The sequence below is a fragment of the Strix uralensis genome, chromosome 11 (assembly GCF_047716275.1).
Source record: "Strix uralensis isolate ZFMK-TIS-50842 chromosome 11, bStrUra1, whole genome shotgun sequence".
In the NCBI taxonomy this organism is placed as follows: domain Eukaryota; kingdom Metazoa; phylum Chordata; class Aves; order Strigiformes; family Strigidae; genus Strix; species Strix uralensis.
Window position 1 is genome coordinate 9,579,486 of NC_133982.1, and position 13,407 is coordinate 9,592,892.

A 13,407-nucleotide genomic window follows, 5' to 3' on the forward strand; every position below is an offset into this window, starting at 1 on the left:
AACAGGCTGACTCCTGTTCTTACCTCTGCTGTCAGAGTGGTTCCAAAGAATGTTTATCAATATGGTGATAGGTGTTTTATATATATAAATATATATATAAAAATAACAAGTACTAAGGTTTCCTTTCCATTTCAGTTCCCTGATCTTTTCGAGTTAATTTCCTTATAATGGATAAAAAATATTAATAAAGAGAAAATAGTGAAATTCTCTGTCTTGAGAACCTTACCGGCAATCGTAATAAATGCAGTTTATCTCTTCAGAGGCATGGGTCATCCAGATGGAAGTTCTTGAGCTATCCTGAAAGACCAGCTTCATTAACAGGGAAAATTCTTACCCATACATCTGGTATAACTCCGCCAGCATTTGCAGTGGGGGAATTCATGTCAGAAGGTAAATGATCGGTGTATAATCAGTACCACCCTGCTGCCCAGCTCTGTTCATCACACAACACACTCGTACATTTGCACTAATACCACCACCAGTAATTGTGTGACTTGACTTCTTTCTAAGCTCTTTAGTATGCTTTATGTAGTGACTTTCTGACTGGAAACTAATGTTCACCAGACTTCTATTTTCAAAAATGTTTTTGATCCAAATTCTTAAAAGCACTCAGCTGCCTCTGAGAATATGAGCCCTTCAAATCTAAGTGTGCAAATCTGTTTTGAAAATTGGGCTGAGGTTCTTCAGGCATTTAAACTGTTTTGAAAGTATTGCCTAAAACTTAATTGTTTGAAAAGCTTAAAGCTTTTACAGTTTAGACAAAAAAAAAAAAAGGGGGGGGGAGAAAGATTTTGTTCAATATTTAGGTAGTATATAGTAACATACATTAAATGGTTAAATTTGCCTCAGCTCTGGTTCTTGCCCTAGACTCTACAGCCAGTCAGCTAGTGAATTACAGGTAAACAAAATTTGCTCACACCTTATCTAGAAAAAAATCCTTTTCCTGTCATGGTTGTATATGCATATTTCCCTTTATTTAAAAAAAAAATTGATTTTTTTACATAAAGCTTTCCAAATACACTGTGATAGAGTATTCTTCATCTGTGTTGTCAGTCTGGTTAGCTGGATAGGCAAAGAGGAAGAACTCTTGGAGAAAGGGTTGGACTTCTTCCCTGTAGAGTTTTGCCTTTGCTTACGTTCTGCCTAGTCTTTTCCTCTTCCTTGCAGACTGGCTTGTATCAAATGGCAATATGACTCACTTTGCCTGCCTGCAGACCAGCATTTCCGCACACATATCTTCAGCAGCTTTTTGACTCAGCAAGAGCTCGTGCTCTGCTGTGTCACAGAATAGCAGACTGAGTCCTCTGCAGTGTAGGAACTGAAAGTTTACTTCCTTACAGTTTCCTTTCAACTACTCTTGTGATGAAAGATACATCTTGCTTCACCAGCTTCTTTACGTATCTCTGCTTGTCTAGCTTTGGTCTGCTATCACATGTGTTGGGTTCTAGCTACTCTGTGCTTTCATCATTTTGGCTAGAGGAGAGTTTAAAAATAAAAAAATCCTGTAATAATAGTTACGCTTTGGGTTATAGTCTGTTGCATTCACTCATGCTACTGAAGTTAAGGGAAGAAAATATGCTTGGGGCATAGGCATGTGTGTCAGATAACACGAAGGAAGAGTTTTCTTAAAGTGTTTTATTTTTTGTCAAGTGAATGGGAAAATCAATGCTGCTACTCTCTGGAGAAAAGTAGTGTGGAGTACCTGTTAACCTCATGATGCTCCCTAACACAGCTCATTTTCCCAAATCAATTATGCAGTTCATGGCATTATGGAAGGGCTACTGAAGTTGCCATAATAACTCTGTTCAAGAGAAAACATTCACCACCCTCACTGGAGGTGAAGGCCACTTAAGAAAATTGTCAGTAATGAAAGCTTTTTGACCAAACATGCTGCATACTAATGAGAAAAGTGGGACATGAAAAATGTCATATCTGGTATCTCAAAGAACTGGAGAATAAATTAAGCTATTTTTGAGCCCAAAGGCTCTAAATTAGGTGTATGTATCAAAGGTAACAAATATTGCAATTCAGAAAGTGCTCTGGTTTTATGCAAAAAGTTCTGATGTTGAGCTCTGATAAAACATCTTTCTGTTGCTGTTATTATTTTGCCTGCTGTGCATGATACCACTATTCTTGGGGCCTTTGGAGCAAGGGGCAGAAGTGTTTGAATTTGCAGAAATTGCAAAATGAAGGTGTATTTTGTATAAAATGTTGGGCTAAATCTCTGGTCATTTACACCGATGTAGGGTTACTGATAAAATATGATAAAACCAATGTCTGCAGATGAAAATCTCAGAATTTGCACTGTGCAGGTTTTCTGTTGCTGCAAGTAGATAGGACATTTTCCAGTGCACTAGAGAAAGTGCATGAGAAAATAAATGGGCTTTTATTACTGTATTTAGTGGGCATGAATCCAGTCTTTCAGAACTGAGGTTAGATGCTTTAGATTGCTGCAGTGCCATTCATTACGGGTTGGCTTCCGTTGGGTGCATAGAGCAATCCATTAAATGATTGCAAATGAACAGTGAGCTTTTTTAAAAGACAAGCTATAGTGTGCTAGGGCTAAAAGCTGTGCTGGCCGTAGGAGTTTTCACTTATACCCCATTCAACCCGCACAGATTGCTTCAAAATTTCAGCAAGAAGGTTGTTACCTAGCCCATCTCATCAGCTGGCATACTAAAAACCCTGGCATATTATTGCAACTGAAAAACTACTGGAAAGGTATGAATTCCAGTATATTTTCAGCAACAGAAAGCCTACTACTTTTGAGGTAACGTAGACATTTTCTCTGCATACATTTTTCAGAATATTTTGCAAGTGTTTATTTACATCTTTGAGTGTGTTGTTTCAGCTCCATCTCCCTGAAGAAGCAGACTTCATATGCACAGGTAGAAATAGAGGGAGGGCAGTGACATGTTCGCTGAGTTAGATAAAAGGGACAAAAGGTCATCAGGCTGTGACCAGCTCTAGACCGTTGCATGTGTATGTCATTAAATGAAGTGTGGTTCAGATCAGTTGTCACAAATGAGGCTCTGCACATGTATGTGAAGGACCTAAATTGAAGTGTGGCCACCTGTGACTGGTCTGTCCCCAGTTAGGGTGGACCTGCCCTCCCTCAGCCTGCATCTGGCACAAGGCTGTCGCTCAGCTGCTGGTGGTCAAAGAAACTCTCCTGTGGCTGGCTGGGCTGTGGTGTACAGGTCTGGTACTAATGATCTCAACAGCTCTCTGTTGATGGTGATATCAAACCTGCCTCCCTCCATTCTCTGCCAGTCCTTCATATGCCCTTTTTGCCTTTTACAGCTTATTTTAAAAGATACAATACTTCTGCAGCTTGTCCTTGTTTCTAGTCTCTTCACTGTCAGATACTTTCAATTATAAACAACATGGACTGTGTGTAAAGTATCATTAAGCAGTGTTACAACAGGTCTTTGCTAACTACAGACAGGATAATAAATGAATGTTAACCTCGACTGCAGAGAAAGATGCAGCAGTTTAAATTCGATAGATTTTAAAACTAGTTTAGTAAAGAAAGAACTACAACCACTGTGCATATCGTTAACCTGGTCTCAGCTTAGTCCAGTTTAAGCCCGTTTCTGATAGACTTAAGAAAAGACCAATTGGAATACGTATCGCAACCCATCATTTCCAACTCTCTCACATTATTATCTCATCAAAAGAACGAAATATCTTACAAGCTGAGCTAAGCACTAACCAGTGAAGATGGTATATTCTCATTGTACCCACTTACATAGCATAGTCAGAAGAACCAGGAAAACTTACTTTTCACGCCACACAGTGGAACTGGCGAGCCTGCTTTGCCGTGCAAGTGCGCTGCTGCCATCTGTGAAGGCTTCCTCCACTGCGGCAGGCATATGTGCACTGCAGGGTTGGCATGAATATTCAGTTGGAGTGTATTCCTCCTAGTGCACAACTTGGCACGATAATGTCAAATTTTGTGACTACAGTCTCTCTCGAGTCAAGGATTAAACTTACATACTCTTCCTGAATGTTGATCCTGTAACATTTCTTCTGATCAAAATAGTCTGCTAATTAGGTTTCACTTGGCCAGAAATTGGAAGAACAGGGAGCCATGAATGTGCTGTGTCAGCAAAAGAAGTCTCAAACAGGAATTCTTGTATAGTAGAATCATGGAATTGTTTAGGTTGGAAAAGACCTTTGAGATCATTGAGTCCAATGGTTACCCTAGCACTACCACTAAACCATGTCCCTGAGCATCACATCTACACATCTTTTAAATACCTCCAGCGTTGGTGACTCCACCACTTCCATGGGCAGCCTGTTCCAATGCTTGACAACCCTTCCAGTGAAGAAGTATCGCCTAATATCCAATCTAAACCTCCCCTGGCACAACTTGAGGCCATTTCTTCTTGTCCTATCACTTGTTACTTGAGAGAAGAGACTGACACCCACTTTGCTACAATCTCCTTTGAAGTAGTTGTGGCAAGTGGTAAGATCTTCCCTGAGCCTCCTTTTCCCAGACTAAACAACCCCAGTTCCCTCAGCAGCTCCTCGTAAGACTTGTGCTCTAGACCCTTCACCAGTTTCGTTGCCCTTCTCTGGACCCGTTCCAGCCCCTCAATGTCTTTCTTGTAGTGAGAGGCCCAAACTGAACCCAGTATTTGAGGTGCGGCCTCACCAGTGCCCAGTACAGGGGGACGATCATTCCCTAGCCCTGCTGGCCACACTATTTCTGATACAAGCCAGGATGCTGTTGGCCTTCTTGGCCACCTGGGCAGACTGCTGGATCATCTTCAGCCGGCTGTAGACCAACACCCCCAGGTCCTTTTCCAACAGGCAGCTTTCCAGCCACTCCTCCCCAAGCCTGTAGCATCGCATGGGGTTGTTGTGACCCAAGTGCAGGACCCAGCACTGAGCCTTGTTGAACCTCATACAACTGGCCTGAGCCCATCCATCCAGCCTGCTCAGATCCCTCTGTAGAGCTTTCCTACCCTCAAGCACATCAACACTCCTGCACAACTTGATGTCATCTGCAAACTTAAGTGAGGGTGCTCTTGATCTCCTTGTCCAGATCACTGATAAAGATATTAAACAGAACTGGCCCCAGTACTGAGTCCTGGGGAACACCACTTGTGGCCGGCCACCAACTGGATTTAACTCTGTTCACCCCAACTCTTTGGGTCCGGCCATCCAGCCAGCTTTTTACCCAGCAAAGAGTATGCCTGTCCAAGCCATTAGCAGCCAGTTTCTCCAGGAGAATGCTGTGGAAAACAGTGTCAAAGGCTTTTACTAAAGTCTAGATAGACAACATCTGCAGCCTTTCCCTCATCCACTAAGTGGGTCATCTTGTCATAGAAGGAGATGAGGTTAGCCAAGCAGGACCTGCCTTTCATAAACCCATGCTGACTGGGCCTGATCACCTGGTTGTCCTGTATGTGCTGCATGATGGCACTCGAGATGACCTTCCCTGACACTGAGGTCAGACTGACAGGCCTGTAGTTCCCTGGATCCTCCTTCCGGCCCTTCTTGCAGATGGGTGTCACAGCATGCTAACTTCCAGTCAACTTGAAAACTACTGTGTTTTATGGCAGTATCCAGATTAAGTTCTAGTTGGGCTTTGGCCCTTCTAATTTTCATCCTTATGCCAGATTTCTGGACTCAGTAGAAAGATTTCTCTGCCTTTCCCAGACACTGAGGCACTGGGTTATATCCTTAATTGTTTAGTTAAGAGGAAAACCTCTATGGATGTTATTCTCATGTATGCATGTTCCAAAGTAGCATTATATCATGTCATGGCTGTTAAATTTTTGTTGGGTTTTGGTTTTGGGGTTTTTAAAGGTTTAAATTTGAAAATATGCAGACAGTTCAAATTATTTTGGAGTTTAAACTGCTATTCCTGCATAGCTTTATTACGGGGACAAGTCACTACAGACTATAGTTCTGAAAATCTAGTGATATCTTTACAGTGAGGGTATAGATAAGACACTGATGCTAAGTTTCAGACTTGAATATTTTCATGTTCTGTTAATAAATTACAATTTTGAATGTGGTTATTGGAGCGTGAGAGACTGGAATGTGAGATCTCTCTATGCCATCATCTGCAAATTGCTTAATAGCACAAATAAATGTTACATAAACATTAAGGTTTTCTTTTAAGCTGCAGAAGCAATGTAAAAAATAGATAATAGTGAAAGGCTTTCATTTGTGGTTGTAGTCCTGTTAAGATCCTGTTAATTACCAAGTTAGATTTGCTGTAACATGCAGATTCTGTTTGCAGCCTTTTAAGATTTACTGATATTTTAATATCATCAGGTTAGGCTAAGAAATCAGTTTTGGCTGAAGAGAAAATAGATTCTGATTGTTCTTACAGGATTAAAACTGGATGGCTGATACTGTTACTCTCTATAGCCACAAGACCCAGTGCTCTGATGGACATTGCCACCCACAGGGCAATGGATTGGATCTGCTTATGTATAAACTCCTAAGCCATAGCAGCTTTCAGTCTGCATATAAACCACCCAGATGCCTGAGAGTGGTAGCAGACAACAGTCCAATTTTAATCCTCATTCACCATCGCTTCAGAGATGAAGTATGTGATGGTAGGTTTATACACAGTGCCAGGAAACTGCCTGGTGTGTGCTGAGCTAAACTTGTCTGACCATGTTGAAGTATAACAGTAAGTCTGAGGTAGTATGTCCTGCTCTCAGCACTCTAAAAGAGAGGGTAGGCATGTTGGCTTGGAAGAGTGAGCAGCCATCAGCATAAGCCTCACCTGAATATCTGATATTGTGACCCATGGCAGCTCTTATCCAAAGGCAGGTTGGATTCAGTAACAACTACATGCTTGTATGACTTGGTGTGTTGACCTCGACCAAACTGGTCTTCATCAGCTGTTCCTTACAACCTTGTCAAATTGGTAAGAGAATAAAGCCTTGGGTTCAGCAACCCTTGATTGTTACTACCCGGACATGCTCAGCAGAATGTTGTAAAGATAGCAAGCTTTTCAGGAAGCTGTTTCAGCATGTGGGCAGTGTCTCCAAAAAACGACACTGACATGTTTTTTCCCCATCTGGGGGATATTATGCTGATTAGAAATTTTTTCAGCAGTAGCCAACAAACAAAATTTGCAGCTGGCAAAACCAACAGTTTATTCAGCTGGTATGGATTGTTTTTTCTCTCTTGTTTCTCTCTTCTGTGTCAAACTTCAAGAAGTAAATTAATACTGGCACTGAGGCCAGTCCAAAGAATAAGGTATTTCAGTCCTACTTGGTTAACTTTGATCACTTATGTAAGACTGAAGTAATACATGTTTAGTGTGGGACTGGTTTGCTAGGAGGATGTAAATGTATTTTTAATTATCAAAGTCTTTTGTCATCCCAGATTGATACATCCAAAGACATTTTTCTTTCTTTTATGGCTATTCATGTTTTCTACTGCTTGAGTTTGCTTCCATCTTAGCAAAATGAGAAAGAATCAAAAGTCTCTTGATCTAAATCTTTATTTGTACTGGACTGAAAAGGTATTGAATTGCTTATATGACAATCAGTACCTGACAGATGCAACATCTCTTTCTAATGCCCTTTATGCAATGCTTCTTAATGTAAAAAATAGTGTAACAAAGGAAAGAAAATCCGTGACTTTGGTTTACCTTCTTTTCTTGTTAAAGAAGGTGAAAAGTTGAATTGTCACAGGTGAACTGAGATTACATTCTGCAGCTAGAGAGAATGTAAAGAGAATTTAAAGAAACCCTTAAAAAAAGTCTTACATAGTATTATCAATTCCTATATAAAATAATTTAATATTTTAAATACTGTTTAAATAATTTATCTGTATTTAAAACTAACCTTTTAAAATTTTATGTTTGGAACTTTTTTGGCATTAACACTTAAATAAAATTTTTTAAATATTAAAAAATTTTTAAAATATTCAATACAATTCAATATAAAACCAGAAAAAGTAATATACATTGTTCACACATAGTATTGTACATGACAGCTGAGCTCTAGATTGAGCTTTTGAATTTGTCAGACAAGTCATAGCTTAGTTGTGGTGCACCATTTGCTTATCCTCTCTCTGGACTCTTAAGATCGTAACAGATCCTTACCATCAATATGTAGTCTTTAATATTATATACACATACTGTATACAGTATTTAGTTTCCATCTCTATGCCCAGAATTGTAAATAAATATTCTTCCCAGCATTTAGATCAAAATATTGTTTAGCACATACACAAATATATTTAAGACGCACACAATTTGACAAGAAACATACCAATTTTGCTCAGCTCAGTTATAGGAAAATTTAACTCACAGGTGCAAAATAACATAAGTGAGAAGTTGTCACTGTTGTATTTAAAATTTATAATAATCTTATTACCAAATGTTTACAGGTTGTGTTAACAGTAGGAAAATCGGGATTCACTTGTCCCCTTGGTGCATTTTCATTAATCCTGCCAATGACAAAGGCAGTAGTGTAGGCATGATGCTGGTGTCTTACAGCTACTTTGTCTAACACCTGGGAATTGCTGACACTATTACAAACTCAGTGTTACAGACTTTGGCAGGACTTCCCTAAAGGCTAAATACCAGTCTCCAGTTTTTAAGCGTAGGCGTGTCTGTCATTGATAATGAAGTTTACTGTCAAATTGTAAATTGCCTTCTCCATCCTTCTGTAAAGAACTCCTGTATTTAGCAAGATGATTTCTACAGATACTGTAAATGGATTCTGGGGGAAAGAGGGGTACTCTTATTCTTCCTATATTGCATGTGTCATGTATTATGATTGCAATAGTTGTGTCCCATTGTACAAGGTAGTCCCCAAAAGTCTTCATTTCTTCTTGAAAAGTTCTTCTCCAAGAGGACCTCAAAGCTTTACAAACACTAAATGGAACAAACATTTTGCGTAGCTACGTAGGGATACTTGCAGAAGGAAACAATACAAATGCAAATCAACATTCGCATCAGGAAGGCTCGTCTAGAAACATGACTCAGAAGAGCAGCACATGCCACATAATATGATATTCACAAATGAACAAAACTCACATTTCAGATTTTGGGCTCATAGTTTCCTATTTATATGCAATATACAAACTAGAAACTATTTGCAGGAATTACTCTATGGCTAGTTCTGAATAATTGTTCCTGAAAATGTAACTCCTTCACAGATAACTCAGAAACACTTTGTTTCAAGATGAGCTTTCAAGAAGGATTTGAATGCTTTGCTCATGTCTTTGCAGTGTGAGATTCTGAATAAACTTTCAGGAAAACACAATTCACAAACTCTGAGAAATATCCTGAATTCCCTTCACTTCTCCTGCCCTTTTCTCTGGCATGAAGGTGCTTGAGCAAGGTGTTCACTCACGTGATGGACTGTACCTGTGTTAACTCTGGGCTTGGTTTACATGAAATTTGATTCTCCTTGCTTTCAGGGGAGCAGACTCTGAAAACGAAATTGTTACCTAGGGAGTCATGGTACCTAGTACCATTTCAGTCACTTTATTTTAATCCAGTTTAAGAGATGAAGGGAGGCCTTGATTTTATTTCACAGTAAAAACACAGTATAACACAGGCCTCTATTTGTGTCTCTGAAGACCTCAGCCAAAAAGTCAGGATTCTGCAGGATAAAGCAAGTAGTCAATGCTAAAATAATCCTCCCCCACATCTTCTACCATTTTTATCACTGGTCAGGAATACTGGTGTGCCAGCAAGAGACTAATTCTCAGCTTTTTTGTACACACGAAGTTTCAGGTCCTGGTATTCTCAGCTCAGCCCTTTTCATTAAGACATCGAAGTCACATGAAAACTAAGCATATTTTGACAGGATATTTTCAGAATCAGAAATAACAAAGTGATGAACTATTAAGTTTTGCCTTTGCAAATGTCTGTCTAGACTTAAGAGAATTTGTATTTAAGTCTTAACCTTTCCTTGGATGTATATGCAGTGTGTATATATAAATACATATTTATACAGTTCATAGTTTATATCAGACCCAAGAAAGCTTTAATATTCATTAGTGCTCTTTGGATGATAAACTGAGCAGAAAAGGTGCCGTTTTCTTGTAAAGACATGTTATGATGGCTCAACAGAAAGAAGTCTATAAAAAGCTAAGCATACAACAGATCAAACATTTAATTTTTAAATTAAAACCTTAACCTCAGGATTTAACGGCTTCTTTTTGCTTTAGATTCTTCATTTATGCTTAAGCCTGTACAAGACACTGAGTTCCTTTTTCCACATTGGAATCAGTTAACAGTAAAGAGACAAGTGTGTGTATTTTTTTAATTTATTTTTTTTTAAACAACTGAGGATAAAGGCATCATAAATCCTTTTTTTTTTTTTTTTGGTAGTTAAAAAGGTCACCAGTTGAAAGAATGTCTTTCTGGAGAGAAGGAAGAAGTAGTAAACACTGCAAAATTACTGTCAAGCCTATTTAAGAATTCAGGCCAAACTTCCAGGTCAAATCCAGAAAGATAGAGAAGGATGAGTTATGTGGTGTATCATCTTAACTTTCAGGTTTGTGGTGTCTCCAATTCAGAATCCTGTAAAGTCACATATGCTCTATCTAAAATGCATGGAGGGAGTTATGGTCTGACTGGTTATGAGTGAGCTGGAGAGCTACATACCACAACTCAGTAAGAAGCAGTAACTGAAAAGCAAACTTTTTTTCCCTTTTCTCTCTGCTGTTTGAGCTTCCATCTATTTGGATTTAATCTTCTCCTAAACATAAGTGTTTATGATCACTCATTCAAATAATTAAGGTGGACCACCTTCTATCTTTTATAACAAAGCCTGGAAGAAGTGACATTGCTGGCATTGCCTACCTGTTATTTTGTAATAGTTCAAAAATGTGTAAGAGACGGTGGTGCAATGCCCTGTCATTCTGAAGGGACTTGCAGCCACTTCGCCTCTCCCACAGAAGAGTGCTCAGAGGACCTGCACACAGGCAGCCCAGGGAGAAATCCTTGGCTTCCCTTCTGAAATGGTGCCACCAAAAGGAACTCATGACCAGAGAGGGGGCAAAAGAAAGCGGACAATGAGAAGCAGTATACTCATTAAAAACAAGCAATCAAACAAAAACACACTCTTATTTGCTACATATCATACTTCAGAGAATCAGACTGTAGTTAGGAGTTAAGCAAAATCTTTAGACACAGCCTCTACGAAGTTTGGTGCTGACATTAAAATACCAATTGTACAAATAATTGTGAAGACTGAAAAAGCCATCAAGCAGAGCCGATCCACTACAGAGGCTGCAAACTTCCACTCATTGCAAACGGCTTCCACTTCATCCTGGTCTCTGAATCGGTTTGCAATGTACCTGACCTCTTCCAAGATCTTAGCCAAATCTGGGTCACCTTCAGAGGGGTGGCCACTGTGCAGCAGGTTTTCTTCGTCTGTTGGTGAGCAGGTCATCCTCCCACAGATCACCCCTGAATCAGTGGTAGGTGTGCAGTGAACCCCTTCCAGCCCCCTAAACCCAATGTATAGCATATTCCCATTACTGGATTGCTGTCCACTCACAGTGTTCATCTCCACACTTGATAGGCTACATCGACGCTGTTTATGTTGACAGGCAGGACGCACTTTATCTTCCCCTGGTCTTTTCATTCTCAGAAACCAAGCACACCAGTTGAGAAGGATGATTCTTGTCTGAAAGAAAATTTTTGAGAATAAGCATTTCTTCACACAGCCACTGTCTCTGGGCACTGTTGGCATTTTTGCAGCCTGGGTGACTGTGTGGTCCATGGTCTCTGCTTAGTCTGCACAGGAGTTCCAGAAAATGGTGCCAGAGTTTTCCAACTGATTAATTTGCCAATCACTGAGGCTGCTTTCTTATTCTAGCAGTGTTGCTGATTGCCTGAGGCTGACTATAACTATTGGGAGTCCCCCCTCCTCTGATGGCAGTCTCCATAGCGTTGATTTTTCCTTGCACTTTAACACCAATATGGCAGCCTTTTCTACCTTTACTACAAACCATGAATTAAAAAAAAAACCCAACAACTTACTGAAGAAGAGTTACTTTTTAAGAGTCTTCATAGCGCTGCTTTAGATTGTAGTCAATATATTACAATTCTTTCACTCATATTTGTGTTCTAATATTAAATTATTCAGATGACATTACTGTTTGTAGGGGGCTGCTAAAACAGATGCTCGACTGGACTGGACTACTAAGCTTTACAGTGTTTTGGCTCTGCTCTCACATGGCTTTCATGACAGTTGATTGCAGATTTGAGAAAACAGATCTGGATATAGCATGGAGAAAAGATGGAAAAACTTTGATTAAAAAAAATTACTTCGCAGATTTAATGAGAGTGTATAATTTTATTGTTTTCTACATTGTCTTAATCCAGCCTCACAGAGGGTGCAGGCAAGCCAGAGACTGTTCCAGTTCAGATGCAAGCTTCTGTAATTCATTTCAATCAGATTTTAAGAGCTCATTTCAGTGTTTCTTTTCCAGAGCACTAATTAAATATTATTGTCTCATATAATATGCAAATCTTACACTGTAATTAATATTAGATTTGGTCTATTTATTCTGACTGTGGATTGCCACGCAAAGCAGATATTATATCCAGGCAAAAATCCTAGCCAGAGGCAGATTTTGCCTTGTTACTCTATTTACACTACCAAGCTTCTCCTAGAAGGATATTGCATTAACTGAGGGCCTGATCCAAAATCCACCAGTATCCAAATAATGTTTAATGGACTTCAGCTTATCAACACTAAAGCTCACTCCTCTACCTCAGGTACTCTGTTTGCTGAGGATGTTTGGCTCAGTACTAGACATTTGTACCCTTCAGGTCATCAAACATGCATCTAAAGATAGATACCTTTTATTCTGTTAATTCAAAGTTATTTTAAAGTCACTACCCCAGAATAGCCCAGGGAATATCTCATTATCTCTTGTCCGCAGGGCACTGCTGTATGCACATTCTTTTTGGCTAGTAAGGATAATAATAACTCGTCATTCTAGAGAGAGAAAAAAGGAAAGGTCTTTCCATCTTCAGTAAGGCCTGATGCTGCCATGAGCTGGGTGAAGTCAGGAAGAGTGCACAGTTAGCTGATGATACTTGTCAATATTTAGTAATCCAGTATCAGAGTAATGTTCTCCAGAAAAACAACCACTCATAGAAGTACATTATAAAGAAAGTCTTGTGTGCTTAGAATGACTTTAATTTTTCTTTGCACTTTACTGATGTTCTTGACCAGAGATGTAAAGATGAGGATTTTCAGAGCAAGTTTCACTTCTACTTTAAGAGACATCTTTAACAAGTGCTTTTTAGACTACTGATGTTTCTTTATGCACAGCAGCTAAATAGATAGCAGCTGCACAGTTGCACCTTGAGGCTAGTGTACTTCATGCATTTATAATCTCCAGCAGCACCTTACACTTTCCTTCTACCTGTTTCAGTTTTGACATCTG

The 13,407-nt window shown here is 39.4% G+C and overlaps 1 protein-coding gene across 3 annotated transcripts in view; it reads right to left on the reverse strand.

The window, feature by feature from the left end:
* Positions 1-7,462: 7,462 nt before the first annotated feature.
* The window catches only part of LOC141948310 (neuronal acetylcholine receptor subunit alpha-7), a 44,511-nt gene continuing 38,566 nt past the window's right edge, over positions 7,463-13,407 (reverse strand). For all 3 annotated transcript variants that reach the window (XM_074880591.1, XM_074880588.1, XM_074880592.1), the window contains one exon: positions 7,463-11,633. In XM_074880591.1, the coding sequence (XP_074736692.1) occupies positions 11,115-11,633 (519 nt within the window). In that variant the 3' untranslated portion in view covers positions 7,463-11,114. The remainder of the gene's footprint in view (positions 11,634-13,407) is intronic.